At 55.4% G+C, this 27,684-nt stretch overlaps 8 protein-coding genes across 8 annotated transcripts; 3 read left to right on the top strand and 5 right to left on the bottom strand.

Moving 5' to 3' along the window:
- Nucleotides 1–2,028: 2,028 nt before the first annotated feature.
- Nucleotides 2,029–2,751, bottom strand: GUITHDRAFT_131797 (hypothetical protein; the record flags this gene model as incomplete). The annotated part of the gene is made up of 2 exons (XM_005841709.1): nt 2,029–2,310; nt 2,362–2,751. 2 exons carry the CDS (start codon nt 2,749–2,751, stop codon nt 2,029–2,031), a joined length of 672 nt encoding a protein of 223 aa, XP_005841766.1.
- A 1,916-nt stretch (nt 2,752–4,667) lies between these two features.
- On the top strand, nt 4,668–6,756 carry GUITHDRAFT_99436 (hypothetical protein; the record flags this gene model as incomplete). The annotated part of the gene is made up of 11 exons (XM_005841708.1): nt 4,668–4,763; nt 4,816–4,899; nt 4,956–5,093; nt 5,175–5,408; nt 5,459–5,686; nt 5,734–5,784; nt 5,831–6,019; nt 6,082–6,157; nt 6,206–6,304; nt 6,351–6,438; nt 6,624–6,756. The coding sequence occupies 11 exons, from the start codon at nt 4,668–4,670 to the stop codon at nt 6,754–6,756; spliced, it is 1,416 nt and encodes a 471-aa protein (XP_005841765.1).
- A 1,376-nt stretch (nt 6,757–8,132) lies between these two features.
- On the bottom strand, nt 8,133–9,288 carry GUITHDRAFT_99435 (hypothetical protein; the record flags this gene model as incomplete). The annotated part of the gene is made up of 5 exons (XM_005841707.1): nt 8,133–8,203; nt 8,251–8,316; nt 8,376–8,424; nt 8,578–8,766; nt 8,812–9,288. The coding sequence occupies 5 exons, from the start codon at nt 9,286–9,288 to the stop codon at nt 8,133–8,135; spliced, it is 852 nt and encodes a 283-aa protein (XP_005841764.1).
- Nucleotides 9,289–10,233: 945 nt separating this feature from the next.
- Nucleotides 10,234–11,622, top strand: GUITHDRAFT_99434 (hypothetical protein; the record flags this gene model as incomplete). The annotated part of the gene is made up of 7 exons (XM_005841706.1): nt 10,234–10,484; nt 10,827–10,884; nt 11,057–11,128; nt 11,175–11,261; nt 11,315–11,387; nt 11,437–11,486; nt 11,530–11,622. 7 exons carry the CDS (start codon nt 10,234–10,236, stop codon nt 11,620–11,622), a joined length of 684 nt encoding a protein of 227 aa, XP_005841763.1.
- Nucleotides 11,623–12,285: 663 nt separating this feature from the next.
- Nucleotides 12,286–14,181, bottom strand: GUITHDRAFT_131793 (hypothetical protein; the record flags this gene model as incomplete). Its single annotated transcript, XM_005841705.1, has 11 exons — nt 12,286–12,332; nt 12,395–12,479; nt 12,612–12,669; nt 12,758–12,795; nt 12,874–12,993; nt 13,161–13,235; nt 13,398–13,475; nt 13,529–13,690; nt 13,743–13,801; nt 13,844–13,925; nt 13,984–14,181. 11 exons carry the CDS (start codon nt 14,179–14,181, stop codon nt 12,286–12,288), a joined length of 1,002 nt encoding a protein of 333 aa, XP_005841762.1.
- Nucleotides 14,182–14,677: 496 nt separating this feature from the next.
- GUITHDRAFT_131792 (hypothetical protein) lies at nt 14,678–15,319 on the top strand (the record flags this gene model as incomplete). The annotated part of the gene is made up of 4 exons (XM_005841704.1): nt 14,678–14,768; nt 14,820–14,892; nt 15,011–15,129; nt 15,180–15,319. The coding sequence occupies 4 exons, from the start codon at nt 14,678–14,680 to the stop codon at nt 15,317–15,319; spliced, it is 423 nt and encodes a 140-aa protein (XP_005841761.1).
- A 1,481-nt stretch (nt 15,320–16,800) lies between these two features.
- On the bottom strand, nt 16,801–17,828 carry GUITHDRAFT_62947 (hypothetical protein; the record flags this gene model as incomplete). Its single annotated transcript, XM_005841703.1, has 4 exons — nt 16,801–16,935; nt 17,005–17,159; nt 17,208–17,315; nt 17,375–17,828. 4 exons carry the CDS (start codon nt 17,826–17,828, stop codon nt 16,801–16,803), a joined length of 852 nt encoding a protein of 283 aa, XP_005841760.1.
- A 1,036-nt stretch (nt 17,829–18,864) lies between these two features.
- Nucleotides 18,865–20,200, bottom strand: GUITHDRAFT_149858 (hypothetical protein; the record flags this gene model as incomplete). The annotated part of the gene is made up of 8 exons (XM_005841702.1): nt 18,865–19,033; nt 19,090–19,174; nt 19,261–19,312; nt 19,362–19,452; nt 19,624–19,756; nt 19,809–19,870; nt 20,027–20,121; nt 20,163–20,200. Coding segments are annotated over 6 exons (522 nt in total), but the record flags the coding sequence as incomplete, so codon positions are not given.
- Nucleotides 20,201–27,684: the final 7,484 nt, after the last annotated feature.

Genomic DNA, 27,684 nt, shown 5'->3' with positions numbered 1-27,684 from the left:
TCCTGCTCTTCTCAGAGAGCTTCTCCCCTGCTTTACAACTCACTTCCCGGGTATTGTAGGCAACATCTACATTGCTCCTGTCAACAACGTGGTAAGCCTCTCCTCCTCCTCCTCCTCCTCCTCCTCTGCTCGTACTGTTCCGCTGCCTTGCTCCTGCTTCTCCTCCTGCTCCTGCTCTTGATACTGCTCCTGATCATGCTCCTGTTCATGCTCCTGATCATGATTATGATCATGCTCTTGATACTGCTTCTGCTCCTGATCATGATCATGATTATGCTCCTGTTCCTGCTTTCATCCTCCTCCAGTTCTCCCTTACGCTCGCCGCAGTTCTTCTTCGTGTGGTCCCTGCTGTCTCTGCTCCTCGACGAGGACACCAAGAACAGCGTGAAGCTGCTGGGCAAGGAGGAGTACAACTCCGAGCTGCTCAAGGTCATGGACCGGGGGGTCCTGCCCAAGAACCTGGGAGGAGACTGTGCTGTGCCGGAAGCAGGGATTTTCTAGAAGTGATTTTTTTTCTTGTGAAGTATTTAAAGACTCGATGCAATGTCCTTCAGGCAACGTTGTCCACTCTGTGCTTTCCAACAGTGCCATCATCCTGCCTGCATGCGATATACTCCTTCAGCCCTTCTCTCGTTCTCTCCCTCCCTCCTCCCTCCTCCTCCATCCTCCCTCCTCCCTCCTCCCTCCTCCACCCTCTCCCTCTTCGTTCCTTGTTCCTTACTTGCCCAGAGTAGCAAGTCTGATCCTGATCGGCCCTTTGATGCTGTCATGTTTCTCACAGGGTACCACCGCTCCCTTCTGCATGATCTCGACAACTCCTTCCCTGGCCAGCGCGCGAGCCACTTGCCGGGTCAGTTCCATGTATTCCCTCCAGTCCTTCCACTTGAGGGACCTGGGAATCTGCAAACGAGGCTAAGGAGGAAGGAGGAGGAAGGAGGAGGACGAAGGAGAGAACGAGAGAAGGAAAGTCGAGGTGAAGGGGGTTTGGGTTTAAGGGAGTTGGGAGGAGGAGTAGGAACGAGGAGGACGAGAGGAAGGGGGGAGGCGTGAGGACGGCAAGCGAGAGACGCCAAGGGGACGGGCCTCTGAGTTCAACAGGATGAGAAAGGAGGAAGGAGGAGGAGGAGGGAGGAGGAGGAGCTTACCTCGCTGGGTCAGCAGGACTTGGGCTTGCGCTTATTCAGCATTCTCATCATCTCCTTCTCGATCTGAGCCCTTGCTTCCTCTTTCCCCATCCTCGCCACGCACCTACTGTTCACACGTGTCACACTCACTGTCCGGGCCCGCTCGCTCTTGTCCGAGGGTGACATGGCCTGCACAGCACCCAGCACGAGAAGAGCAATCGAGACAACACAAAGACAAGCTCCTCTGCAACACAACAACATCATACACGTATCATCTTCATCTCGACTTGTCTTGTTCTATGACACCACCCATCAAGACTTCAGTCCCCTTATATCTATGTCGGGCATCAATCTCTATTTACTCCTTTAGCATCTTTCTGCCCTTGATATTTTCCTATACATTTCAGTGAGGCAGGCTTGTACCAATCGTCTAGCCAGTAAGCCGCTTGCTCGTCTAGCAGACCGATGCATCTATGTCTTGCCAGTGCGTTTCATTGAGCGAGAATGAAGAGTGTGTGAGAGAAGAAAAAGATGCTGTTGATGCAGATGCTGTTTGAAGTGCATGTGGTATCCTCGTTTTATCACCCTCGTATCGATGAGTAGGCTTCTTGGAATGAATTTTTTGAAACATGGAACACTCTTTTCACATGTTGCAAGTTGCGAACTTTCAGTTCGAAACCTGCAAAAAATATTCTCAAGACAGAGGTGCTATTTATGCTTCCTGAAGGTCTTTGTGCAATCAGCTTCCTACCTCTTTGGAAATCGTGTCTGTGTCTTGCGCATTGCAAGTAAGGAGCTTGCAGATGCAGGAAAGGGACTCGATGCATGCAAGCATGATCGAGACGAGGGTAACGATGACTGATCTACTCGCTATGCTGTTCGTGTTTCATTCTGTCAAACAATTCTACAGGTTCTTGGGAGGCAGGGGAAGGGAAAACTTGAAGGGCTGGGAGGAGGCTTTGCTCTTGGCCTCAGCATTCTCCTTGCTCTTCGCGTCTTGCTCATCGCTGGATCGCTTCTTGAAAGCGCTTCCCCCCTTCCACCTCCACTGCACGGGGTTTCCTGCTTTCATCTCGTTCTTGATCTTACCCACCACCTGTAGCGGGCCCTGGGGGCTGAAGGAAGACTCCTTTGGATACCCCTCTCCTATCAAGTACTGCTTCCCCTCCGAGGTAACCACAGCTTTCTGCATACTATCTCATCAGCTCACTGGAGCGCATGGGGTCAAGGCGCATACCTGGAACAGAGGCCCGTCAAACTCCACCAGTTCCACCTTCTGGTCCCGGAGGAGCTCGTAAAACTTGTCGAGTGAAATCTGCGGGAGCTGATCCTCTGCCGGCGAAGTTTGTGGAGGGGCGTCAGCTGCTCTCACAGGAAGGGAGCCCATGAGACTGAGGCCCAGACCCAGCGAAATGACCCGCGCTGCTGCTCTGCGTGTTACAGGTTTCGGATCCTTGGTGAGGTCCTTGCAGTCAGCGACGGGTGCTGCGCGAGGAGAGGGAGACGGCGTCTGGTGCATCCTCAGAGAGACCGTGGGAGAGCGCTGGGCAAGCGAAGGAGGAGGGGCAAGGAACGCCTGCACAGAGACGGCGCCGGCAAGCACAGCACATGCCGCTAGACGTGCCATAGCCGGCAGAGCTCGTTTATGTGTTCAGGCTGCAGGGCCGCGGGCCGCGGGGGCACTGACCGTCGATCGCCGGACGGTCCGGCGATCACACGGTGAGTCACGGGTCAGTCACCGGGTGCCGCCACTGGCACAGCCCGACGGGCCACCGTGGCAGGGCCGTACCCGGCCGGCCGGTCACCATGCCACCGCGCCGGCGCCGGCGCCGGGGAGGCTCCCGGGCCGGCGCCGGGCCGCGGAGTACAGTACGGTCCGACTGAGGCCGGAGTCCCGCCGGGCCGGGCCCTCTCACTGGGCCAGGCACTCGGATCATCAGTCAGCCCTCAGTCCGGCCCCGATTCAAACAGGGGCCGGCCTGACTTTCAACCATTGTCGAAGCGCGCCGCGGCCGCGGCGCACGCGGCCATTGCCGGGCAGTGCCGCGACGCCGGTAGGCCGCGCCCGGGCTGACTCAGTGAGGTACCCCGCTCGAAATCATGTGATCATAACGGTAAAAAGCGAGGCATGGTGAGAAAATACCATGCGGAACTCGGAATGTCTTGAGCCTCTTTCAATGACGGTTCCGAAGTTCCTGAGCCGAGAGCCCCCGGCGGGCCGCGCGGCCGCGGCCGCGCCGGCCGGGTGACTCATTGAATCAAGTTTATTCAAGTGACTCAAAGTCCGATCACCCGCCGGAAGGTTTGATCGGCCCATGATCGGCGATCATCCGATCCGAGTAAGGGCCTTTACTCAAAGTTAACTTAAAAATCAGTACGAGGACCGTACAATCAGGAGCGGCGAGCAGGCTTGACCCTCAAAATAGGTCACTGTCAGTCGGCGGGCGCCAGGATAAAAAAAACGTCAAACTTGACCGTGATACCAGTATAATGGGGGTGGCCCCGTACGGTGGGGTAGTGAAGAGGGCGGGGAGTATCATGGCAAAAGATTTCGGGGGGTAGAAGTCCGGGGGCTGGGCGGAAATTTAGTTCCGGGGAATGTTGGGGGGTGGGTGATCCGGGGAAAAGATTCGGTTTACTTGGAATGAGGGTGTGCGGGGTTTGAAGTTCCCTGCGGAGGGAGAGGAAGGAGAGGACGAGGAGACTTGGAACGATCATGCACACGCCCTCGAACGCTCATCACTGTTATGACGATGAAGTCTCTGACTGATGTATGTGCTGACTTCTGCTCCTTTGTCTTGTGTTCCAGTCTTTCGTCGAGTATTCCTGCTCCGACAGTTTGCGACCTCTACGGAGTACGATCAAGGTGTTGGAGTCCGTCTCTGCGCCCCTTGTGAGAGGAGGGTGTGTAGCTTCTGTTATGTTCAAGTTCTGCTGTCAGGCACGATGGAGCCATGGATATCACCCATCTGAATGACCGTGACAAGAATTCTTCACGTTGCAATCAGCATTTGGATGGAATGAGGTCAGTTTGATTTGACTTCTTTCTTGACCTGCACTGATTGCAAAGGAAGTTCCTTGCCAGAAGAAGAGCTGAAAGAGACTGAAACTGACTCCATAAGATACATAACTCCTCGTGCATCTTTTGAAGTCTCTCGGAGTTTTGACCTCAAACGAACTTCAAGCGACCAATCTCAGCATAAGTTGAGGACGACAGAGAGCAAGATCGAGAGGAGCTCCGATGGCCTGCTCTCGTTTGCGACTCTCCTTAAGGCGAAGCAAGCTCAGATAAAGAGGAAGATCAGGCAGTCAAAACATGATCATGTGTGCACTATCGATCACTGGCGGTTTTGTCACGAATTCGCTGAGGAAGGGAGGGTAAAGCTCGCTGCGGCCAGGGAGATGATGAAGGAAAGACTAGAATCAGTGTGCTGCCATCAATGCGATGGGCTGGAAAGTGAAGGTCAGAAAGGCTATAGAGCACGGAGAGCAGGCACAAAACAATCAGGGCGTGTTCGAGCAGGGTACAACAACCTTGCCGTGATGGCGCCCCTGCCAGTGAGCAGTGCATCTTCCGTGGAGGATGAGGGAGACCATAGTGAAGCTTCTGACTGGCTTCACGTTTACGGATCCGATGAGGTAAGAGAAACGCTCCTAGCTCTTGTGCTGACATGCTCGACCGGGCGTGCAGCACGTGCTCAAGGCGCTGCGAGAGGTGTTGCACGTCAGCACCGAGGACGTTGCGATTGTGCTGGAGGGGAACGTGGGGCCTCAGGTAGTGAGGGACATGCTGAGCACGCACAGGATTGACTTGGAGGCGATGGCGAACAGGCGAAATTCGTGGAGGGCACGAGGGAGGAGCTGGACTATCTGTTCATAGTTGCCCACGAGCTCAGGCTAGAGCCTTCCACGCCCTCCATCTCGGAGGAGACGTCGGCGTCGGACGAGCTACAGCTGATCGAGATCCAGGTTGGAGAGGGAGAGTGAGGAGGAGGAGGAGAGGGAGGAGGCGGAGGAGGAGGCGGTGGAGGGTGACGTGTCATGGTGCAGCTGTCGCTCTTCTTCTTCCCTGAACTGCGGCTACTGGTGACCTTCGGGGACACAAACTGCGAGAACGCCATCACGGAGGTAGAAGACTTGCTGCCTCCTCCTACTGTCTTCTTCCTCTCCTCCCTCCTCCCTGCCTTCCCCACCTTCCTCCTCCTCGCTCAGAGTAAGCGCCATGTCAAGGCCGCCCAAGCGAACCTGCGCAACAGGAGATCTCTGCTCCGCAGGGACTGCAAGGTGAAGCGAGAGAAGCGCTCAGAAGCTGTGGAGTGTTGAAGGGGCGACAGGAGCGGCGAGGGATTCCAACGCTCATCGTCGTCCTGCTTGATGCGATTCTTGACCAGGTAGCAGCTGCCTTGAGGCTCGAGGAGCTGGGGGTGACGCAGGTAGCGCAGATGTTTCCCATCCTCAACATGTACGGGGACGCCATGGAAGGGCTGGCACTGTTCGTAGCGCGGGACCCTTCGCATGAGCACGTGCAGCTGTCCAACAAGCTCAAGACCAGGGTGAGGCAGGTAAGGAAGGGAGATGAAAGAGGGAGGAGGTGCTGATGCTGTTCAAGATCCGAGCATGCACCTGGGACGCCAGGAGCCTCTTCATCGAGCTGAGTCAGGTGCATGAGCGAGCGAGCCCGATGGCTTCTGCTCACCTGTGCCCAGGACATGTGCGGGTGCCTGGAGAGCTCAGAGCGTTTCGACACGTTGATACAGAGGTGGCTGAAGGACCTGAGGAGGGAGGGGGTAGAGCAGGGACTGACGATAGGGGACAGCACGATGCAGATAGAGAAAGAGGCGCAGTCTCTGATTGACCTCTGTGTCGGGATAGAGACCTTCTACACGTCTTTCCAGGTTCGCCGAGAGGAGGAGGATGTTGGCGGTGGCGAGAAGTTTGGCCAATGGCGATGCTGCAGAATGCCAGGATGAACAAGACCCTGTATGCTCTGACAGTAGCAACAATCTGCATGATGCCCTTTCAGTGCTTGACCGGTACCAAGACACAAGGAGAGGTTGTAGAGTTTGACGGGAGCCTGACAGGCTTGTTCGGGATGAACTTCAAGAACATGCCCGAGCTCGAATGGGATCACGGATACTTGATGTTTTGGTGCATTGCGGGTTTGCAGATAACGTTAGCGGGTGAGGGAGGAAGAGAAAGAGAGCGCGAGCGAGTGACGTCCCGCAGTTTGTATTTTGATCTACTCCCAAAGAACGGGACACAGCGGGCCCGTGATAGTGCTGGACGAGCAGCGGCTTGTGGGAGGGGATGGAAGGTAAGGCCTCGGAGACGGATGAGCGTGCGGATGTGTTTGTGTTGCAACCTCGTCCTGTATGTCTTCCCTTCCTTCAGTTCGTGATGACCGTCGACCCTCTGCTGTCTCACCATGATGCCCTTGTGTCTTGACCTTGTCTGTCGATCATCAATGCCAGCATGCTGCTGATGCTGCTGAGCTTGCAGGCCGCGGGTGGGGATGAGCGGTAGCAAGGAAGGAGAGTCCTCGTTCCTGGGGCTGAGGATCGAGCCTCTTGCGCGGATCATGTCGGGCAAGAGTGCCATCTTTAGGACGGGGAGAGTAGAGTCGGTGGGTTGACGGGAGGAGCTGCGAGGGAGTGGGATGAACCGCAACAAAGGCTGAAGGCTCAGTAGTCGATGAGGTGTCGAGCAAGTGGAGGATGGAGGGGGATGAAAATGATGAAAGAGGAATGAAGATGATGAAGATGCTAACCGCTGAGCTATCGTTGCAGCATGAAGCATCATCGCGGCATGTACCACCTTGATGCCCCTTGCAACCCTCCGATCGAGTCTCCTTCCTCTTGCTCCTCGTCTACTTGGGCCCAGCTCGCGTCCCGCCTGTGAGCCTTATCCGCCAAGTCTCGCTCCTCTTTCACTCTCACCGCCCTCCCTGGGCGGTTAGGCTGAACCGAGCTCGATACTGCCGGAACAGTCGAGCACGTACACGACCAGAGGCAGGTCGCATTACTCCACCTCATCCGATTCCGCCCGGCAGTCCAACTTGCTCTACAGCGAAGGCGGGAGAGCAGGAGGCCGCTCGTCTCCCAGCTGTAGCTGTGCTGGGGAATCTTGACGGGTGAACCACACCACCTCCGCCTCCGCCCTCTGCCCTCTTATTGTGTCAGCTCTTCCTATCGCCTAGCCCACCGCCCCCCCCTCGCGCTCCATCCTCCTCACAGTCGTCTTGCTTACCCCGGCGCACGCGTGCCCGTACTCGACACCTCCTCCTCCTCCTCCTCCTCTTCGACCATGAGGTCGCCCAACTCCCCCTGCCGCACGTGGAAGACCTTAAGAGAGGTTCGGGAAGCTAGAGCGACGGGGCTTACCGGTGGTGTAGAAAGGGGTCAAGAATGGGACATGGGAGAGAGAAGGAAGCTCGTGGTGGACGATACGCTCTCGTGAGGAGACAAGAAGCGTTGGTCTGCGGCATGTGATGACGAGACCGGGCAGGTAATGGTGACGTCGCAGGTCGGGATCAAGGTCGGCGGAAGAGGTCCGCGCCATGCGGAGGAGGAGCAGTTGAGAGGGTTGGAGGACAGGTCAAGGACGGTGAGGCTGAGAGGGGATAGACATCAGATTGTTGTTCTGAATCTCGAGGAATTGAAGCTGTTTGAGAGGGGTCGAAAGGCCGAGCGGGAGGATTGACGTGCAAACGGCCGTTACTCAGCACCGAGATTATTCGTTACATGCTGCCAAGACTCGACGATCTCGACAAGCTATCATCGGCAGCGAACGCGCGGCAGCGGGAAGAACTGAAACATTTTGGATCCAAGGGAGACAGTGACTGATACCCGAGTATCTTAGTCTTCCCAGAGAGCCGCCAGCAGGTTCAAGTCTTTGAAAAAATGGGCCCGAGCCACTGCTGGGAGCCTCGAAAGATGCTGAGAGAGCGTTTCGGGTAGTCTAGAGTTGCTAATTGTTGGAAGGACCATCGCACTTCGGGCTGCAAAGAAGCTATCTCCTACTCGTTTGCTGCTGCAGCTGCTGAACGCGCTTGAGATCGGCGATGGCGATTCCAGTTGCAGCTGAGGAAACGCGGATCAGCCTTGCAGGACAAGAAGATCGCAGAGACCTGTGTTGATGGAGGGCCCCTGCAGCCCTTGATCCCACTTGCTCCGCTTCCTCCCCTGCGCATCCGCTGCACGTGCGTAAGCTACTTGGTCCTCCACTGGCCACAAGATCTCCTCCACCGCTCACCTCCCGCCGCAATCGCGTCTAGCCCCATACCTCCACCCGCCGCTGCAAGCTGCACGAGAGGTCTCTTAGCATCAGGTAGCTGGACTCCTCCGCTGTCAAAGTCTACTCTCGTCCTCGTCGCTAACTGCGGGCTAAGAATTACCTATCCTCCTTCACAGCATCTGCCTCTGCATTGCACAAGCTCTCCAGCACAATCTCTCACCTTCATCTCCTCCTTGATCGCCGCCTGCCTCCTCAAGCTGTCGTAGAACATGTTGGGGGAGTATCCCGCGGGGTCGAAGAGCTCCTTCGGATAGTTGCTGCCGTATCCGTCGATGTTGTAGGTTGCCATGAGAACCTCGAGGATCCCGGGGTTGTGAAACTCTTTCTTGTCATACAGGTCAGCATTAACCTGTCATACACATCACAAGAACCAGGTTGTTCCTCCTCGCATCACCTTTCTATCCTTTTCACGTAGTCTCGTGTACTTGTTCACGTTCTCGATCAACTTCGGCTCTATCTCTGTGGTCGGTGCGGGCGGAAGTTCAACTTGCGGCATCTGTTCGCTGACGAGCATCGGAGTCGAGCACCTCTCTGCTGTTTCAGGCGATGACGCGTCGGAGGGAACGATCCCGCCGGGGCTGCCGACGATAGGAGTCGAGCTCTTCGATATTGCACGGACAGCAGGGTTCCTGGGCTTGCGCGAGCTCTCATCCGAGTCCTTAGCTGCTCCGAGCTGCTCAGAGAGCTGTTCTGCAAGAGATGTGTGCGGTTTGTCGATGGACATCTCTGCACTATCGTCTGCATGCACGTATCCCACAATGTTCGACAGGCTGTCCGCTGCGGCGGGGGCTTCTGCATTTCCGCCCTCTGCCTGCTGGCCCTCCTCCAAAGATTCGTCGCTGTCACCTCCGTAGCTCCCGAGCAGATCCATGGCCTCTAAGGCTCTTCCAAACTTCACTGTCTCCTTGCACCTTTCCTTCCCTGCAGCAGGGAATCAAAATCAGGATCATCAGTGTTTAAGGTACATTTGACGGCCTTCACTGGCTCATTGCGTATCGCGTAGATAGACTTTTCTCTTTCACTTTCCTGGTCTTGCTATCCCATCCCCAGATGAGCATGCTCTCCCCGCTCCCTCCTCTACCGCCTTTAACGGCACACTGGACAGCGAACATTCCTCCCTACCACACGCACAGAAATTCTTGAGAAGTTTCCTCCCTGATGGCAAGTATGCCCAGCTCCTGTCTCCCTCCCTTCGCATCTCCCATTCAACTATCGTTTCCTTCCTTCCTGCCTGCCTGCCTGCCTGCCTGCCTGCCTGCCTGCCTTCGCGCTTGTAGCTTGCCTGTGCTATCCCCGCACTCTCCATGTTTTCGGCCAAGGTGTCAACAGTGGTGCATACTTGCACAGCACCGGTAGTTTGAACGGATATTTGAGGCTAATTTGACCCCTTCATCGATACCCCCACCCACTTTTTGCATTCAAAGGGTTCTGTGTTACAGTACCCCTCCTTTCTCGCACGTTTGAACGAGCCCCTGATGGTGGTCAGGGCACCGTAGAAAATGGCGGATTGGGGTGCATGTTGTGCAGCATGAGAGGGAGCGGAGGGAGGAGGAGGCGGAGGACGACAGTGGGAATATGAGGAAGAGGAATATATCTCTATGAGAGAAAACATGACCATGGCAGTTTTCAACCAGCTTGAACGGGTCGAGGTGGAATAAGGCGGTGAAAGCTAACTCTGTTGACCATGCTAACCAGTGTAAATGTCCGAACCATCTTGCTGTTTCTTTGGTTCGCCTCGATCCCATGCTCAACAATGGGAGGAGAGCAAACCACTTGTTCTATCGTGCATTCGCTCCCTCAGCAAACGATTAGAGCGATGGCGACGAGGTTTCCAACTCTCCGAGGTGGGAAGAAGAATGAGAAGGCGAGCGGCAGTAGCAGCGAAGAAGACCCCTCCTTCAAGGCGTCACAGGACGAGATCATGAACGACTCTTCTGATGAGGAGAGCGACGTCGACCTGCCAAGTGAGGAGCTGGAGAGCTCGTCCGTCTTCGATGAAGCCAAGGCGAAGGAGGAGGAGAAATACCTGCCGATCGAGCTCCCGCCGAGAGTGGAGGGAGACTACAGGTCGAGGATGGGGCGGAAGTTTGGCAGGAGGAAGCCAAAAGAATTGGAAGCAGGCAACCTTGCGTGCCTGAGGAGATGAGGCAGTAACTTACCTCCTGTCAGACGAGGACGCTAGCGCTGCGGAGAATGACAGGACCGAAGGCTGGGCGCCATTTTACAACGGGGTAGAAGTGAGCTGCCTGTTTGTAGATCAGGACAGGTGAGAGAGGATGATCAATGGAGTTGATCAATGGAGTTATCGTTTCTTCTATCCTCCCTTTTGTGTCCTCCCTCCTGCTGTTTCCTCCTCTCTCGCCCCCCTCCCTCTCCCAACTGCCCTTTCTGTGTTGACTCTCCTGCCAGTGGGGTTGAGCAATGGTGCGATGGCCGAATCCTCTACACCAAGAGGTCGAGTCAGGAGGTAAAGTATCCTGCTAGCCCATCCCTCTTCCTCCGTCCCTCCTTCTCCTTCCTGCCCTCCCACCCTGAGTTGTCCTCCCTCCCTCTCCTCGCCCTATTCAGCAATGGTCCAATGACCTCTCCTTTCCCACTCCTCTGCTCTCTCCTCAGCTCGATCTGAATTTTGCGTGTAGCTGCGTATAGAATTTCAGCAAGTTCCTGAATGGGAAGCATCAAATCGAATCTACTGGCCGTCAGACGACAAGGTCCCTGCTGAAGCCTCGCCCACCTTCATGACCGAACTGGATGCAGGACATTCGGGTCAAGGAAGGACAGGAAGGGGGAAAGCATCTCAGCAATGAGGAGAGGATGATGATGAGCAGGCAGATGTTGGATGCGGTGAAACTTGGAGCTGCTGTGAGTGCAGGCAGGCGCTGGTGACTTGTCCTCAGGCACGAGACAACAACTTCTTCCTTGCGTGCAAACTTGTCTGGTTTGGCGCGGACATTCGCTACACTCAAGATTGTGAGCCCTGACTCTCTGTGATTGTGTCGAGGACTTACCGCGCTGATAGCCAAAATCTCTTTCCTGCACCTTGCAGTCCTGCACAACGATGCAAACGCGGTAGGGAGAGCAGCGCTGGAGTGAGGGGTCTGACGTGTGGTAGACGAGGTTTGCGCTTGAGAAAGGAGTCGATGTGAACGCGAAGATGAAAGACGGAAACACTCCTCTCCACCTCGCTGTGGTCCTGGGTGAGTGAATGCCAAATCAGCCAGTGTTAACAGGAGGACATGGGGGAGGGGAGGCAGTCGAGGCAGGGAAGGGGAGCCAAGAGTGGAGGAGGGGCTCTTTGGGAGAGGGAAGTGACTCAAGGAGGAGGAGGAGGAGGAGGAGGGAGGAGGGGAGGGAGGAGGGGAGGAGGAGGAGGAGGGAGGGGACGGGGGCGGGGGGGGGCGGGGGGGGAGGGAGGGAGGGAGGGAGGGAGGAGGAGGAGGAGGAGGAGGAGGAGAGAGTGAGGATGAGGAGGAGGAGGGAAAGGGTCGAGAGCGGGGAAGGAGGGACGACGGAGAGGGGAGAGGAGGAGAGAAGGTGAGAGGAGAGAGAGGAGATAGCTGGGAGCCTGTTGGGTTGATAAGAAAGAGATGAGAAGCTGGAGAGGAGAACAGGATGAGGAGAAGGAATGACGATTGGGGTTGCGTGTTGATGTAGGCTTGCCAGGTGCTGAACAAGCTGATCATGCGAGCACAAACAAAGAAGGCGACGGCTACTTCTTGACAAGGAAAAACTTGCAATCAAGTCAGAGACTGACTTGAAACCAGAAAAGCCAGACAATGAGGAATGACGATGTCAAAGTTTTGTAATGAAGGTTTTTAGGAGCTTCCAGTTTCAATTCCCAGATGAATTGTTCGCCGTCTCCTCATACTCAACCTTCCTCTGCTCTGACACATGCTCCATCCACTTCCTTATACCCTGCAACCTTGTTCATCATACCCCCACCCCCTCCTCCTCTACGCTCCTCCCCTCCTCCTTACCTTGAGAGCACTTTGCTTGCCTCACCCATCGCCTTCCCATCTCGTCGACGTCTTCTGCCGCTCCTTCTCGCCCAAGGAGAGGAATCTGTAATCACGTCACTACAAGACAACAGTATTTGTCTCCCACTCCTCCACTTGCTCCCTCACTTGTTCTTCCCTCTCCTTCTCCTGCTCCCGCTCCCGCTCCCGCTCCTCTGACTACCAGCCTCCCCCTTACCTGTTCAGGATCATACCCTCTACAAACTCCCGTCATCTGCATGCAGAGCTCCAACATTCTGCCAGGACGAGCGAGCGTAAGGGGAGGCAACAGAAGTGATGTCGAGCTTTGGGAGAAATCAAACAAGCAGAAAAACAATCTTTGACCGGTCATCTCCCTTTGGATGCATGAAGGCCTTTCCAGCCTGAAGAGATGAGAAATTCTTGTCACTTCAAGTCCACCGTGTCGTCTTTGCCTCCCATAGACCATTCTTCTCTCATACCTCCTCAAATTCAGAGAGCAGATATTGACAAGCATGCGAGATCTGTCTAGGAGGGAATGGATGATTCATGTAGTGGTTGGAATCGCAGGCTGCATCAAGCTTCTCTTCTATTTCCGATATCTGGACGCAGTCAGTTGACCATCTCCTCCCTCAGAACCTTCTTTTCATCATCATCATCACCACTACCATGATCGTCGTCGTCATCATCATCGTCGTCATCATCAACAACAACAACAATAACACGACCTCTTCTTCATCAGCACAGATAGCAACACCAACATGTGCACCTGTTCTCGCTTCGACCGTGCGTCGGACTTGACAAACACAGAGGGGTTAACAAGGAAGTTCATCGTGAGGACCATCTGCCAGCACGTGTAGCAACTTGTTTCTTGTCAAACAACCGCAGCGAACGCGGCAAAGGCTCACAGGAGATCGCTAGAAAACTTCCGGCTGCTGCCAACGGTGCGTCAACTCCCCTGCCCCACCTCCCTGCTAACTCCTTACAGCTTCGGATTCCCTCTCACTGACTCCCTCCTCTCGGCGACTGGGGCAGGTAGATTGACCATCGCAGCTCCTCTCTTGTACAAGAACGTGAAGCTCGCCTGCTCGTACATCAGATGACCTAGAGCAGGAATCTCCTCGCATCTTCCATCACCTTGTCGATGAGATGACGCCTCATCTCCTTCCTTACATCATTCCACTTGCTCCACATCTTCAGCCTCGTGCCCAACGTCGACACGTTGAGCGCAAACAGCTCGATGCTGTATGTGTGGTGACTGTCGCCCTTGGGAGGACATGGGCCGCGGTACCCGGCCGTCTGCAGGCCGATCTCGATGAGCAGGAGAGGAGGCGAAGACTTGGTTGCTCACCTGCTCAAAGTCGCTGTTTCCTTCCATGGGCAATCGAGCATCGTTGTCGACCCCGTTCCCTTGAAGGGATCTCAGTTAGGGGTTCCGAGGAGGAAACTCACCTTGGATGTCCCATCCTATCCAGTGTATTCTTTCTGTCTTCTTCGCAAGACTGCTCGTGTCCTTCATGAGCAAGACGAAGCTCTGCAGGGACAGGAGGCGTCGAGTCAGCGACAATGGGCTCCTGAAGGGGAGGCTTCACCTGAGCGCCGGGCGGCGACGACCATGAGAGCTGCGGGGAGACGTTCGGGCCGTCACAGGTGAAGTATGCTGGGATCTCAGAGTTATGATGGAAGTACTTGCTGGAGATGGTCATGTTGGAGGGCGAAAGCTGTCGTTTGCCATGGGCCAAGGACGCCAAGGAAGCGATGAGCAGGAGGCAGCTTCGAGCGAAAGACATTCCCGGACAAGCTTGCACGTGACGACGTGATGAGCTGCTGAGCGCGTTCGAAAGTTTTTGCTGTCCTGTCACTCCCTGCCTCTCCTCTTCCTCCTCTTCCTCTCCCTCCTCGTTCACTTCATCCCCGAAGATCGCTTCGAACTTTCGTGGACATTCCTTTCCATTCTCCGATGAACCGCCCCCCGCCTCAGAAGCATCGCCTCTTTTATGACCTCGCCTCAGACCTCAAACCTGCACCGAACCTGGATCCTTCTCCTGCTCCAGCGCCACCTCCACCCCCTTCACCGTCTTCTCCTCCATCCTCCTCCTCCTCCTCCTCATTCGTGCATCTCTCACCTGCCTCACTCGCTCTCACGTTTCCTGCCCCTCGTCATCCTCATAAACACTTCTTTTCCGGCCGCTTGATTCTCCTCCCTCCCACCCACGTCTCCTCCTCCCTCACCTGCTTCCCCCTCACATCTCAACCCTCCTGAGCGACGCTTACCTGCATGAAATCATGAACAAGAGCGAGAAAGGAGCTCCGCATGGAGCCAAGGCTGCGGAGGTCTACGGCATTGTGGGGTACCTCTCAAGTTTGTTTTCCTTCGGTGAGGGGTAGAGAGGGTCTTGTATGCTCGCGCTGACATGCAGCCCTGCAGCCCTGTGGATCATCTGGGCCTACACCCCTGACTGGGTTCTTCGCAGCATGGGCATCACTTACTATCCCGACAGGTGAAGTCAGGAGACGCTTGCGATGCCTCTTCTGCTCCTGCTTGTTCGTTCCCTTCCCTCCCCCCCCCCCCCCTAGCCTCTCTCGCTGTATCGACTCACGCGCCCTCCTTGGCTCCAGATATTGGGCGGTTGCGCTGCCTACCTGGTTCATATTTCTCGTCATCTATATCGTCATCGTCTACAATGCCTGGAACATCATCAACACCAATCGTTTCGAATCATACTACACCATCCGAGGTGAAACGCGCACACTCTTCGCTCCCTGCCTGACCATGGATGTCGTGCAGACACGATTGAAGTGCCCAAGACGACGAACGAGAAAGAGATCCAATCCTTTCACACAACTCAATCGATAGCTCCTGCTGACGATATTCCCATATCGCAGATCAACCGTATTCTTTTCTGTTCTACTCAACACCCACAGTAATGCACGTGATGGATGATGATTTTCACACATGAAAGAGAACAAGTCCTTGACATCGTCTGTTTTCACAGAGTTTAAACTAAATGTTTCAAATAATAAAGATTTTTCGTTTGATCTTGCTCTTTTCGGCTATTTCTTTTCCTCCTCGCCTGGATCGGCTTCAGTCTTCTTCTCAGCCTCTTCCTGTTTTTCCACCGGCTCCTCCTTCGCTTGTTCAGGAGCAGCAGCTGATTTTCCAGCGCTATCATCGGTATGTTTCTCCTTCGCTTCGCTCCTCGCCTTCTCCGCCAGCTCCTTGGCAAGCCTCGCCTTCTTCTCTGCCTCTGCCTGCAGCCTCTCTGCCTCTGCCTTCGCCTGCTTCGCTTCTGCTTCTGCCCTGGCAATCAGCCGTTCAGCCTCCTCCTTCGCTTGCCGCTCCTTCCGCTCAGCCTCAGCCTTGAGCTTCGCCTCTCTCTTCTCCTTGGCCTCAAGTTCTCGGAGAAGCTTGTCCTCCTCTGCCTTCTTCAACTTCATTTGTCGCAGCTGTTCTACTTTAAGCTTCTTTTCCAAGGCCTCGATGTCTCTTCCTCGCTTCTCAGCAAACGCCTGCGTGTCTTTCTCGATGGAAGCTTTCCACTTGGCCATCTCCCGTTCTTCTTTTGCTTCCAGGTGCCCGTTCAGCGCTTCATCGTACTTCTTCAGCTCAGCACAAATGGACTCCATCTCCTTTCTAATTTTGTCGACTGCAGTCAGCGAGCTGTCCAACTGTCCCAGCTCTTCGTTCAAGACGCTCCATGAATCATTCTCCTTCTCACAAGTATCAGAGAGCTGCTTCACTGCCTGATCTTGCGCCTAGCAATCGCAATCAGTACAATCGTTCATGCTTACTGGATCAATCATCTCACAGAAATCTTGCTTGCCATGTTTGCTCCATTCTGCACAATCTGATTCCACAAGCGCTCCTGACTGAACTAGAAGTCAACAGCAGCGGCAACATCACACTCGAAGTTCTTACTTGGCAATGACCTTGGTGCCCGGGTAAGTTGGCTCAGCCTCCTTGATAGGAGGAGGAGCAGCTGTCTGTATCCCCTGGTACTGCTCCTGTACCTGCTTCACCATGGCGACTGAGCGCGAGTAGAGATCCTTGAAGTTCAGCATGGCGCGCTGACGTGGGGAAGGATCGAAACCACGACAGCTCTTTACTCAACTATTGCATTGATATGTACCCCTGCCTTGTACTAATTATTGCTATCAGATGCAGGGGTGCTCGAGATTTTGGCAGTGCCCGATCGAACTTCAGTGCCGGGCGGCTTGCCAAGTTCAGACCGTGCGGCGCCCGGCCTGGCACAGTAAACACGGGCCTCCATCCGATTCAACTTCGGAGACTGCTATCGCCGAGCTCGGCGAACAAAAGTAGAGTAGCGCGTGATTTTTTAATAATACAGGTACAGAAGAAGAATAGATGTAGTGTACATGAACATGACTTGCCAATCGAATCAGTGATGTCAAACAACCTTCTGCAGAGTCTCGTAGATTACGAGGGTGATAGCCATTCCTGGAGCCAACCTCATTACACGAGGACCCACTCCGCTGAGGAAGGAGTGCCAACCCTCCTCCACAACCATGCTCAGAGCTGTTGACTTGATACAGCCGCTGTTAGCGTCGTCGTTGGTGGAGAAGGCAGCGACGAGCCTGGGGTGTGACTGAACACTGCTGGACGCAAGGCTCTTTCCGATGTTGGTTTGAATCCTCGTCTTGATCACATCGGCCGGGGTTGTGACGCAGGAAGCAAACATGCCAGCAAGCAGCCCAGCCATTGTCATGGAGATTGATTCGTAGGCCGGAAGGTTGCAGGCAGCCATCACTGGAACAACCAGTCAGTTGTGATGAACGACATGACAAAAAGACTCACTCTGTGTCACCAAGACTTTCATGTTGCAATACATCGGGAAGTAGATGCCAGCAAAAGGAATGTCACGCAACCACGTTGCTTGATATCCTGCGAACAATCCCAACAGTCCTGTTGGAACAAACCCCACGTCAGCTGCTCATGAAAAAGAGCTCAGGAAAGGATTTTACCTAGGGACTTCACGTTGGTGATCAGACATCGCTGGTCACTACTTGCTGCCCTTATCCGCAGCACCTCCATAGGATTTGTAGCAATGAGTGTTGACGCTCCTGCAATCCCTCCTGCGATGATCTGTAGAGTGAGCGGGAGCTGTGCCTCTGAAGACGCATCCTGGCTCATCCCATGGAGCAGGAAGGCAATCAGCCATGAATGGCAGGCAAGTTGGATCGCAGACTCCGGCGCGCTGCCCATCAGAACAGGCAAGGATCCTGACCATAGTCCATGAACACCTTCCTCCTTCACGATCGACGAAACGGTAGAAAAGAATCCCCCATACTTCTGCTTGTCTGCCTGATCCTTGGCGTTTTGCATCTTCGTCTTGGCAAGATCAACAGGAAACACGACGATATTCGAAATCGTTCCTGCGAGTCCTCCGATAAAAAGGTCTTTTACGAAAGGATCCATCACCATGCTTGGGCTGCATTCTCGTCCTCTAGTCCTACGGTCCGATGGCTTTCCAAGTTTCACCCACTTCTGATGTGCAGGTCCGTTCTCGAGGGAAAGAGAAGCTAGATCCCTGTGCAGTAGGCTGTTGTGGGAGGGAGATACAACGCTGAGAGCGGGGGAGGGGAGAATGAACGAATCTGCATGCGGGAGCAGCATCAGAAGAGCTGCGCATGCCGCTCTCGTCGCCATATGTACGTACTGGGAAGTCAGGAGGGCGCACCCCATCATATAACACAGACCGGGGTAGTGGTGTTTTAGAGGGGGTACATCGAATGAGGGGTGCTGGGGTTCCAAGAAGGTTTGTCAGAATTGGGCAATATGGGGGTACTTCTTTGGATTTGAAGGGGTGATCAAAGACCAGCACCGGTGTATTCTCGTATAGTTCGATTAAATCCAGGGAGCTGAAGGGGTTAAGTGACGGTAGGGTAGGGTCGTCAAACATATGTTGCGGCCAAAGGAGTTTGCCGAAATCAGGGGTACGGTTGAATTGGGTAGGGTGGTCTTTGTTATTACCCCACAAATTGTGGGGTGTATTGCAAGAGGGAGCTCTCCAATTGTGGGTGGGGTAGTGGCGAAATAAGGGTGGATTGAGTCATTCTGTACTTGAGGTGGGGTACTGTCATCCTATGGACCAACAAGGGATGGTAAATCGCAACGATTGGGGGAGAGGAGAGGCATAACGGATCAAGTGAGCCAAATAACGGAAACCAACGGTTCCGTTGTAATTGGAAGGTCACTAGTTTGTGGCTCACCACCAGTCACAAGCAACTGCCGGTTCACCTTCGCATCCGGTCAAGTAAGGGGAGCCGGGGCCGGGCCGGGCGTTGTCGGTTCAACCGCCGCCGGTCACCGTGCCGGGGCCCGCTCACCCGTCACACTGAGCCAACCGGCGGCGGCTTGACTCAGCGGACGCGCCCCCTGGCTCGGTTACTGCGGGCTTAGCGGCTGGCAATCGTTGAGCTCACGGTTCGATCGCGGGGGATTACGACACTTTAGACATCTAGTTTACTTGTCACAGAGTCACATTATGTTACAGGGCAGCTTGATGAGGGCTGAGCGGCCGATCAAAAAGTTTGAAAGCTCACGGAGAAAGTGACAGGGAGGGTGACACCAGGGACGCAGGCAACGGCAACGTAGTAGACAGAACCTGGGACGAGGATCGCCTAAAGCAAGCAGCTCAAGTCAACGGAAGAAGTCTTGCTGAGCTGACTTCATGTACCTCAACGCTGGTTCTCCCTTGATACGAGGCCTGTCCCAGACTCCCCTGATCGCTACTGAAAGGACTATCGCAAGGCCATGCGCAACTGCCAGAGCAAGGAGAGCGTGAGAAGAGTAGGAGAGGTGAAGGAGGGTCAGCATTCTCAAGTATGATCCAGCAGCATCGTCCTACCTCGATGCTGCTGCCGCCGTCCAGTTCCCAGTGAAAGTTCCGTTGCAAGTGCCTGCCTTCGAGTCAAACACCCTCGTCCTGCCTTCCTCTGCCTTTCTCACAGTTGGGGCTCAAGGTCGGCTGCACACAGTCGATGTTCTTTTGCACCGAGCAAGTTGTCAAAGTGCGAGCACTCGTCGATGGCTCGGACCTCTGGCAACGAGCACTCGATCATCAACCACAGGAGGACGGAGAAGGGAAAGAGGAAGAAGGGCAAGGGGAGGAAGAAATGGGTGACAAAGGGGAAGAGGAGTAGTAACAGAGATTGGAAGAGGGGAAGGAGAGGAGGGGGTTCAGGCAGCCGCGGCAGAGAGCAGAAAAAACCTGCACGTAGATAGCCAACGGCGGAGTGAAAGCAGCAACGCTTGCTACGGAGAGTTTGGTGACAATGATGACACGGTTCTGAAGTCCGTCTGCCAACAACCGATAGAAGGCGTAGCCTCCTTGTGCAGTGATCCTGCCGGCAAAGTCACTGAGACGCTCGGAGCGACAGGTCGTCTCCTTCCCACCTTCCCCCATAGTTGTTGCCGATCTTGACGGTCGGAGCCGTCACCTCGATCTGACAGAGCAGCTGTACCCGCACACAGATCACTTGCGTCCCACCACATGGCGGGAAAGGATAGGAGGAGAAGAAGAGAAGAGAAGATAGGAAGAAGAAAGGATATGGATATGGAGAAAGGGCGGCAGAAGAGGACAGCAGGAGGGAAAAAGAGAGCAGGCCCGTACCTGGAAGGAACACGGCTCAGAACCGAAGACTGACAGGTAGTAGATTCCAGCAGCGAACCCTGGGTCCGTCGGGCGAGCAATGATCTGCGCACTAGCCTGCACAGGGTCAGGAGAGGAGGAGCGATCCGAGGGTCGACCTGTCCTCCTGGGTACTGAGCATCCGTTCTCCACTGAGGACAGGGGGCAATCAGGGAGTTGTCAGCCCTTTCACAGGCTTCACCTGAAGATTCGACGGGCGCGAGCGGTCGGGGAAGGAGTCGTTGGTTGAGAGGAACAGGAGGACCTTGCCGACTGAGCAGTTGACTTGACATCGAAGCTCGGACTGAGAGCTGGGGAGAGTGAAGGCGAAGTAGACGGATCTACCCTGTGGGACTTCGCCACTTACCTGACGTGGCACGTCAGGAACGCAAGGAGCGGGCAGGTTGCCAGCAAGAGACCTCATTGCCAAGAGAAGTCCATGTGACGTTCTTGCTCGTGACGTTGCGCGAAGAGTTTGTTGAGTTTGACTGGTACACGTTGAGGAGGTTGATTCTAGGAGGGACGAAGAGGCTCTGGAGGCTGGGAGGAGGGGTCACGCTGGACGCTGCAGATATGCTGAACGCTGTTGTTGCGTTCTGGATCGTTGCCGACTGAAGAGGAGAAGACTTTGTCACTGTGAGCAAACGAGGAGGTTCATCACTCACGGTGATCGAGATGTAGTAGTTTGCGCCAACTCTCGGTTGGTTGATGGCGATGAGCTGAACTTGCTCACAAGACAGAGGACTAGGACCGACTGCTGGAGGCAACACGTTGACCGAGGCGTTGACGAGGTTTCCCTGACAAGCCCGTGAGGAGGAAAGGGATCGATCGCATGCAGACCTGCGGGTACGGCTTGTCGATGGTGACCCATAGCACCAGGTTGTCACATGCACTCTGGTTCGAGGCTCCTGTATTGACAAGGGCTGCGCTGAAGCTCGTGGTGCTCCTGGTCCTAAAGGCGATCATATAGTAGGGATTGATCGGCCTCAATCTGAATCTTCTGAGCTGTTTGCAAGCGCCGTCCTGGCACACGTACTCCGAGGCTGAGCGCAGGATCAGTGAAGGCTGTCCTTTCCTGACCCTAGTCCCTCTCCCTTTGGATCAGTTCGTTGTCAACCGCTATGTACTCTCTTCCATACTCCTTGGGAGCCAACTATGAAATAGCGAGCAATATACTTGTAAACATCTATCATCTCGCTCTTCTCCATCCTTTCCCTCCTGATCCTCTTCCCACTTTTCGTCCTGCTTCTGCTCCTGCTCCTGCTCCTGCTCCTGCTCCTGCTCCTGCTCCTTCTCCACATCAAATCTAAGAAATATGCATCACCGCAGTCAGCATCTTGAGAGCAGTTGGGCCCGGTGGACAATGTTGATCCATAGCTTCTGCCAAACTGAATCTGATCAAGACATGTCAAGCCGAGCAATTTGTCTAGTGATGACCTACCTCTCTCGCCACCTGCTCAACAGTGACATTGATGTCAAAAGTTGCATTCTGTCTCCCAAAGACGGCAAGATGGTAAGATCCAATCAGGAAGAGAGGGTCCTCATAACCAACTGCGTCAAGAACAATCACTGACGACAACCTGCGACATGTTTCTCTTACTCTGAATCCTGTGAACGTTCCCTCCCAGGTTGATCCAGTCAGATCTCCACTGGACGTCAGCTGGGGTTCCCAAGTTGGGAAATTCTCGAGTGTTTGACACCAGCACGTCAGTTTCGCCGGTGAGTGTCAACACCTGGGAGCAGGGCAAGTCAAAGGGATCGACAGGCTCCCGTTGTATCGACCTCAATGGTGACATCTGCCATCATGTCGTTGACCAGGAAGGAGAAGAAGGTATACATCCTTTCAAAGACACTTCCCCGCTCAGGGACGGAGGATTGGAGCCGGCGGAAGCTCTGGTTGAAAGTCGCTCCTGTCTCTACGTGCAGCAGGATTGAATCCGGTTGGGACAGAACCTGTCAGCCACAGTGAGGCTCTGCTTCCTCCTCCTCCTACTTGTCAGTCCCTCTCTCCGCTCCCTCTTCACAATCATGATGGCTAACAGCACGGGAACCCGCACGCGAACGAGAACGAGAATCGCCATCATCATACATCCACCTACTTTCCATCCTCCTCCTCCTCCTCCTCCTCCTCCTCCTCCTGGTCGTCATCACCTCGAAGGGAGAGCCTCGAATGTGAACTCCCTGAGTCTGCACGCTCATCTGGTACCTCCCCGTCCCTGTGAGAGTGTAGGACACGAAATAATTGCCATCGCCCAGGTCGAAGACAAAGGTCGGGACGCTGCTGGAAACTTCCGCTGCCTGGCAGCTTGTCGCCTGTGGGCTGGCAGCACAGGACCCCTGGGAGGTGGTCAGCGAGACTGGCAGCAGCGTGCAAGGATGTGAGGACATTGTAGCAGGAGGTAAAGGTGACGTTGAAAGTGTCTCCCCCTGTGCTTCTAAGGTTGCCGTACTTGTCCTTGGTGCGGATGTAGAAGGAGGACGGGATTCCTGCCAGCGGCTCGTCAGGGGGGAACTTGACACCCTCTGACCACCGGCAAGACCGATGGAGATCCCTGGACCATGCGCCACTGACACTCTGAGAGAAGAGATAAATCAGTTGACTTACCCCCCTTCCCCCCTCCCTTCCCTCTCTCCCTGGCTCCTGCGGAGCGCTCCCTCCTCAACTCTCTCCCGCCCTTCTCTTCCGTTGCCCCCACTTCCTCCCCCCACTTTCCCTCTCGGCCCCCTTTTTTCCTTCCCCCTCCCCTCCCCCCCCCCCTCGCTCTCACTGAGGACCTCGGATAGGTCTGAATTAGGGGGAGAGGCTCGGCGCGCTTATCCGCAAGGATGGAGGGCAGCGCGTCATCGAAGGACAAGGTCTGCACCACGTGGGTGGAAACGAGGAAGCGGAGGAACGGCAGGGAGACGTTAAGGCCGTAGACCCCAACGAAGTACTCTCCTGCTGAGCTCAACCTGTACGAAAACGATCTCTGGCTGCAGAGCTGTCCTCCTGTGCACACCTATGCCAATATTACCCCTCCTCCTCCTGCTCCTCCTCCTCGTGTTTTTTGCTCCTGTTCTTTGCTCCTGTTCTTGCCCCTGCCCCTGCTCCTGCTCCTGCTCTGCCACGACCTCTTTCATTTTCTCCTGCTCCTGCTCCTGCTCCTGCTCCTGCTCCTGCCCCCCCTCTCCCTTTGCCTCATCACGGTCGCCTCCTCTTTCCCAACACATGTCAAACAGGAAGTGAAAGTTACCCGAGATCCGTTACTCCACTCGCAGTGAGGAGCGTCGTATAGGCTGATGGGTGTGCAGGTGTCGGAGACATCAGTGGGGGGGATGGAAAAGTTGCTCGAGAATAGCAGCACGTTACTCTCGTCCCACTCTGCCGTCCTGCTGTGCGTGTTGAAGTACCTGGCAATCTCCGTCAGGATCGCAGGGAGAGAAGAGAGGTGGGGGCGAGGAGGAGAGGGAGGAGGAGGATGAGGAGTGAGTGAGCGAGTGAGTGAGTGTGTGTGTGAGTGAGGCAAGGATACCAGAACTGGAAGGAAGCGATTCCCCAGGAGCGATGGAGGGCGAATTGAGAGTCTTGCGGTAGATCAGTCAGAATCTTGATCTCTGCGGTCGCCTGCTCGTGCGGTATCGTCACGTTGACCTGAACCTCCTCCTCCGGCCAGCTCGCAGCCCCGCACTGAGGAGATCCTCGGGTAGAGCCTCCGCACAGCCCGTCGAGGATCACGTCGCAAGTGAAGGTGTGGTTCCATACCTTGCAGGTGCCATCGCCGTCAGGCCCTTTCCTGCCTCCCTTTCCCCGATTGCTTTCTCTCGCTGCTCCCCCTCCCCAGCTCCCTTCGCTACTCCCCTCTTCCTTCCTGTCTGCTTTCCTCTCCTTCTCTGCTCTCCTGGCCTTCTCCTGCCCCCCCCCTCTCTGCTCCTCTCCCATTCCCCTCACATCTCCTCCATCACCTGCACACCATCCACCATCACGAAGGCCGTGCTGTTGTCCCATTCGTCGATCTTGACGAACTTGAGGACCAGGCGCAGAAGGTTATGCTTCCTCGGGATAGCAACCCTCCTCTGCAGCAGCGAAGCATGTCCCAGCAGGTGCTGGCCACCGAGGATAGTTCCCAGCTCGCCGCATGACGAGCAGTCTTTGACCCCCTCCCACCCGGACACGTTGCATCCTCCGCCTGCTCCGTAAGTTTCGTTGACTATCAGCCCTGAGGCGAGACGAGCTGGGAGGGTCGTGAGGTCGTGCGGGGCCTCGTCCTTCCTCAGGTAGACGTTGAGCTAGTCAAACGCGTCAAAGAAGTGCCAGCACGCGGAGATGAAGCAGAAGTTGCAGACACGGCAGCACAAGATCACTGTGTACCCATCCATGCAGGCAAACGGAAGGAGAGGGGGAGGAGGAAGGCGCTTGTGGGCAGATCAACGAGGAGTAAAGGAGCAAGGAGACACAAGTCTACCTGGTCCGCAGGGGAAGCATGCTCTACTGTGATGATGGTTACAGCCGTGTTCTTGCTGATGTCCGAAGCTGACAGAGACAGCCGGTAGTAGATCCATCCCCCCTCCTCCACGTTCCCGCTGTACCGCCTCCCAGGAACCATCCTCCCCACGTAGGGGACGAAGGACGAGGAAGGTACGCCGATCGCCTGAAGACCAAGAGGAGCTATCCTCCCTACCCGCGCCATGATGCTGTAGCTACTGCCCGTAAGCGCAAGCACTCCGATGTAGAACTTCCCGACACGGAACGAGGGATCAGAGCTGAAGATCGTAACCCTCGCCCAGCCCTCCTCCTGCAGGAACTCGCTGATCCAGGGGTCTGCCACGTCCCTTGAGCTGACCCCTTCCACTCCCAGCTGGGAGTCCTGCTGGGGCCACCCGGTCTTGACGGTCGGCAGCCTCTTGCCGACGAGTGCGCGGCTGGGGAATTGAGTCTTAGTGCTCGCTATCATCATGAGAGGAGCGACGAAGTGCGAGAAGGCGTGCGGGCACCCCAGCCCTGCGCACTCGAGGCGATACCACCTGGAGCTGAGGATGAGACGAGCGCGGGGATGTTGGCAAGAGCAGGAAGAAAGGAAAGTGCCGCGATTGGCAGAGAAGCGGAAATGAGAAGGAGCAACGAGAGGAGAAGGCGGAGGCGGAGAAGAAGAGCGGCAGCAATGACAAGAGGAGGGGAAGGAGGAGAGGAGCAGGGCAGGGAATCACAGGAGCAAAGGGAGTGTTGTAGCTAAGGAGCACCTTGCTTCCGGCATAATGAAGGCAAATGCTTCTCTGTACGGCCAAGGACCCAGCACTTGATCCGTGATGACCTGGGAAGAGCACGAGACAGGCCCAGCAGCGCTGTTGATGTTCTCGAGTACCCCGGAGCGGCCATGGCAAGTGCGCTGAGGGACAAGGCCGGAGTTGAGGAGCCGGAGGACATTGGTCAAGTAGTAGGAGTCAGGTGGAGCCGTGTTGGGGATGTTGACAATGCGGTTGGAAGAGAGGTCGGGGGGGTCCAGGAGGGGGAAGACGTAGTGGGGCAGCCACTGCACCCGTTGGTCGATGTTGGGCCCACCGCTCGGGAGGGTGAAGTTGGTGGAGCTTGTGTTGATGTCGACAATGAGGTCATGGGTCGGGTCAAAGACGGAAACACGGAAGAAGGAGTACGTTCCTGTCTCTTGCGAGATCCCGTGCACTGGGCTGCCAGGGTGGAGGACGGTGAAGGGCTCGACCATGGGCTCCCACGCGATCCAGCTGAGGTCGAGCGAGAGCATCCAGCCTCGTCCTCCAATGTCGTTGACACTCAAGCCACCCCGATCCACCCGGAAGACGTCGACTACGAAGCCGTCCCGGGTGACGTTGACCAGCGAGCAGGTGAAGGTGTCTTGCACAAAGCCGTTGGGGACTGGATGAGGATAGTGGAGGGCGAGGCCGACGACTAGGAAAGGAGGGCGATAGAAGCTGGGAAGGGCAGGAGAAGCCTCGGCAGCCCCAAGGGAGAATTTGACCTCATACCGCACTGATGAAGGCAGCCTGATGCCTCGCTGTCCCAGCCCCTGCCCAGCTGCCAAGAATCCTTCACCCCATCGAGTGTCTGGGTAAGAGAAGTTGTTGGCTCCTGCTGTCGTCGGCACGGGAGGTGGAAGACGCTGCGTGCCGAGTTGAGCATTTGGGAGCATGTACGGGTCAAGTTTGGCTGCCCAGTATCGACTTCCGCAGTCTGAAGAGTTCCCACTTTGCTGGAAAAACGAGGAGTTGGAGGAGTTGGAGGAGTTGGAGGAGGGGAGAGGGTATGACCAGGCGATGTAGTCGATGAAGAGTCTCGAGACAGGCCAGGAAGCATCGAGACGAACAAAACTGACGTCAAAGCCATTGGCATCGACGGATTGCACAGTAGTCGCAAACGCTGCCTGAGGACTGCCCCTCTCCACCAGCTTTACCGTCAGCACCACCTGAGGAGGGCGAGCGAAGTTGCTCCTGAAGTTGACGCGAGCATAGTTGGGCATTCCTCCCTGATACACATTCCTCACCCCCTGCGCGTTGTACTTGAGCTGCTGGTTGTTCCAATGGATCCCTCGATCGAACTCCAGCTTCTCGCTCTCATCCCCCGAGTCTTGGAGGTCCCAAGTGCCAAACTCAACAGCCACATCACCACCCGAGACGTTGTTGGCCGTCAGGCCTCCTGCTTGCTCATGGTCTCGTGCCGAGACCAAGGCGGAGTCCCATGCAATGTAGTGCAAGATCACTCGGCTCTGCCACCCGTCTGTGAAGTTGCTAGTTGACGTGTCTGTCCTGTAGAGGTTGCCCGAGAAGCTTCCTTGCCCTGCATGCCGGATCGTAACGGCCCAGGTCCCGTTGCTCGCTCTCAGCTCCTGGGGATCGGGGGAGTTTGGGAAACCGTTGAAGCTGATGACGACGCTGGGAGAGTTGATGAAGGGCCTTGAGAACGTGTGTCGGAACGAGGAGGACGGGGCGACTCTTGAAGGGAGGACGACGACTTCTCCCGTCTGCAGACGAGGGAACGACCGACGAATGCTCTGACGCGCCGACAGATAGTCAGTCCTCCTCACACGATAGTGCTGGACTTACTTCGCATCCCGGCGGCTGTTTGATCGAGCTGGAGTATCCTTTCAGCCAGTTAAGGCAATCTGAACATCACTTGTCATGACGTCTATCCTTGTGCACGAGGCCTCTGTCAACATAACACCGTACACTTAGATATTGGCATTATGGAGCCCACCATCCACACGACCATTGTAATTCGTCAAGGTGATAAACATCGTGCTTGCTGAAAAAAACCATCATCATCTCCATCATTTTCATCATTGTCAACTCATCATCATCGTCGTCATTATTATCATAGGCTCAAATGCTGCATTCATCCCCATTGCCCGCTATACCGCCCTGGCTCTCATTCACCTGAGTCGAGGTCCAGCGATCTCGTTTCGTAGACGAGAAGCAAGAGGAGAAGTCTATCGCATGGATGTAAGAGGAGGCGACAGCAGCAGCATCAGAGAGATAGTGATATAGTGAGTGAGTGAGTGAGTGAGAGATAGAGATAGAGAGAGATGAGAGAGGGAGAGGGAGAGGGAGGGAGGGAGGGGAGGGAGGGAGAGGAGAGGAGAGAGGAGAGAAGAGGAGAGAGAGAGAGAGAGAGAGAGAGAGAGAGAGAGAGAGACG

The sequence above is a fragment of the Guillardia theta genome, assembly GCF_000315625.1.
Source record: "Guillardia theta CCMP2712 unplaced genomic scaffold GUITHscaffold_2, whole genome shotgun sequence".
NCBI classification, from domain to species: domain Eukaryota; class Cryptophyceae; order Pyrenomonadales; family Geminigeraceae; genus Guillardia; species Guillardia theta.
The sequence above is the reverse complement of the archived record's forward strand: the minus strand, read 5'-3'. Positions and strand labels throughout refer to the sequence as shown.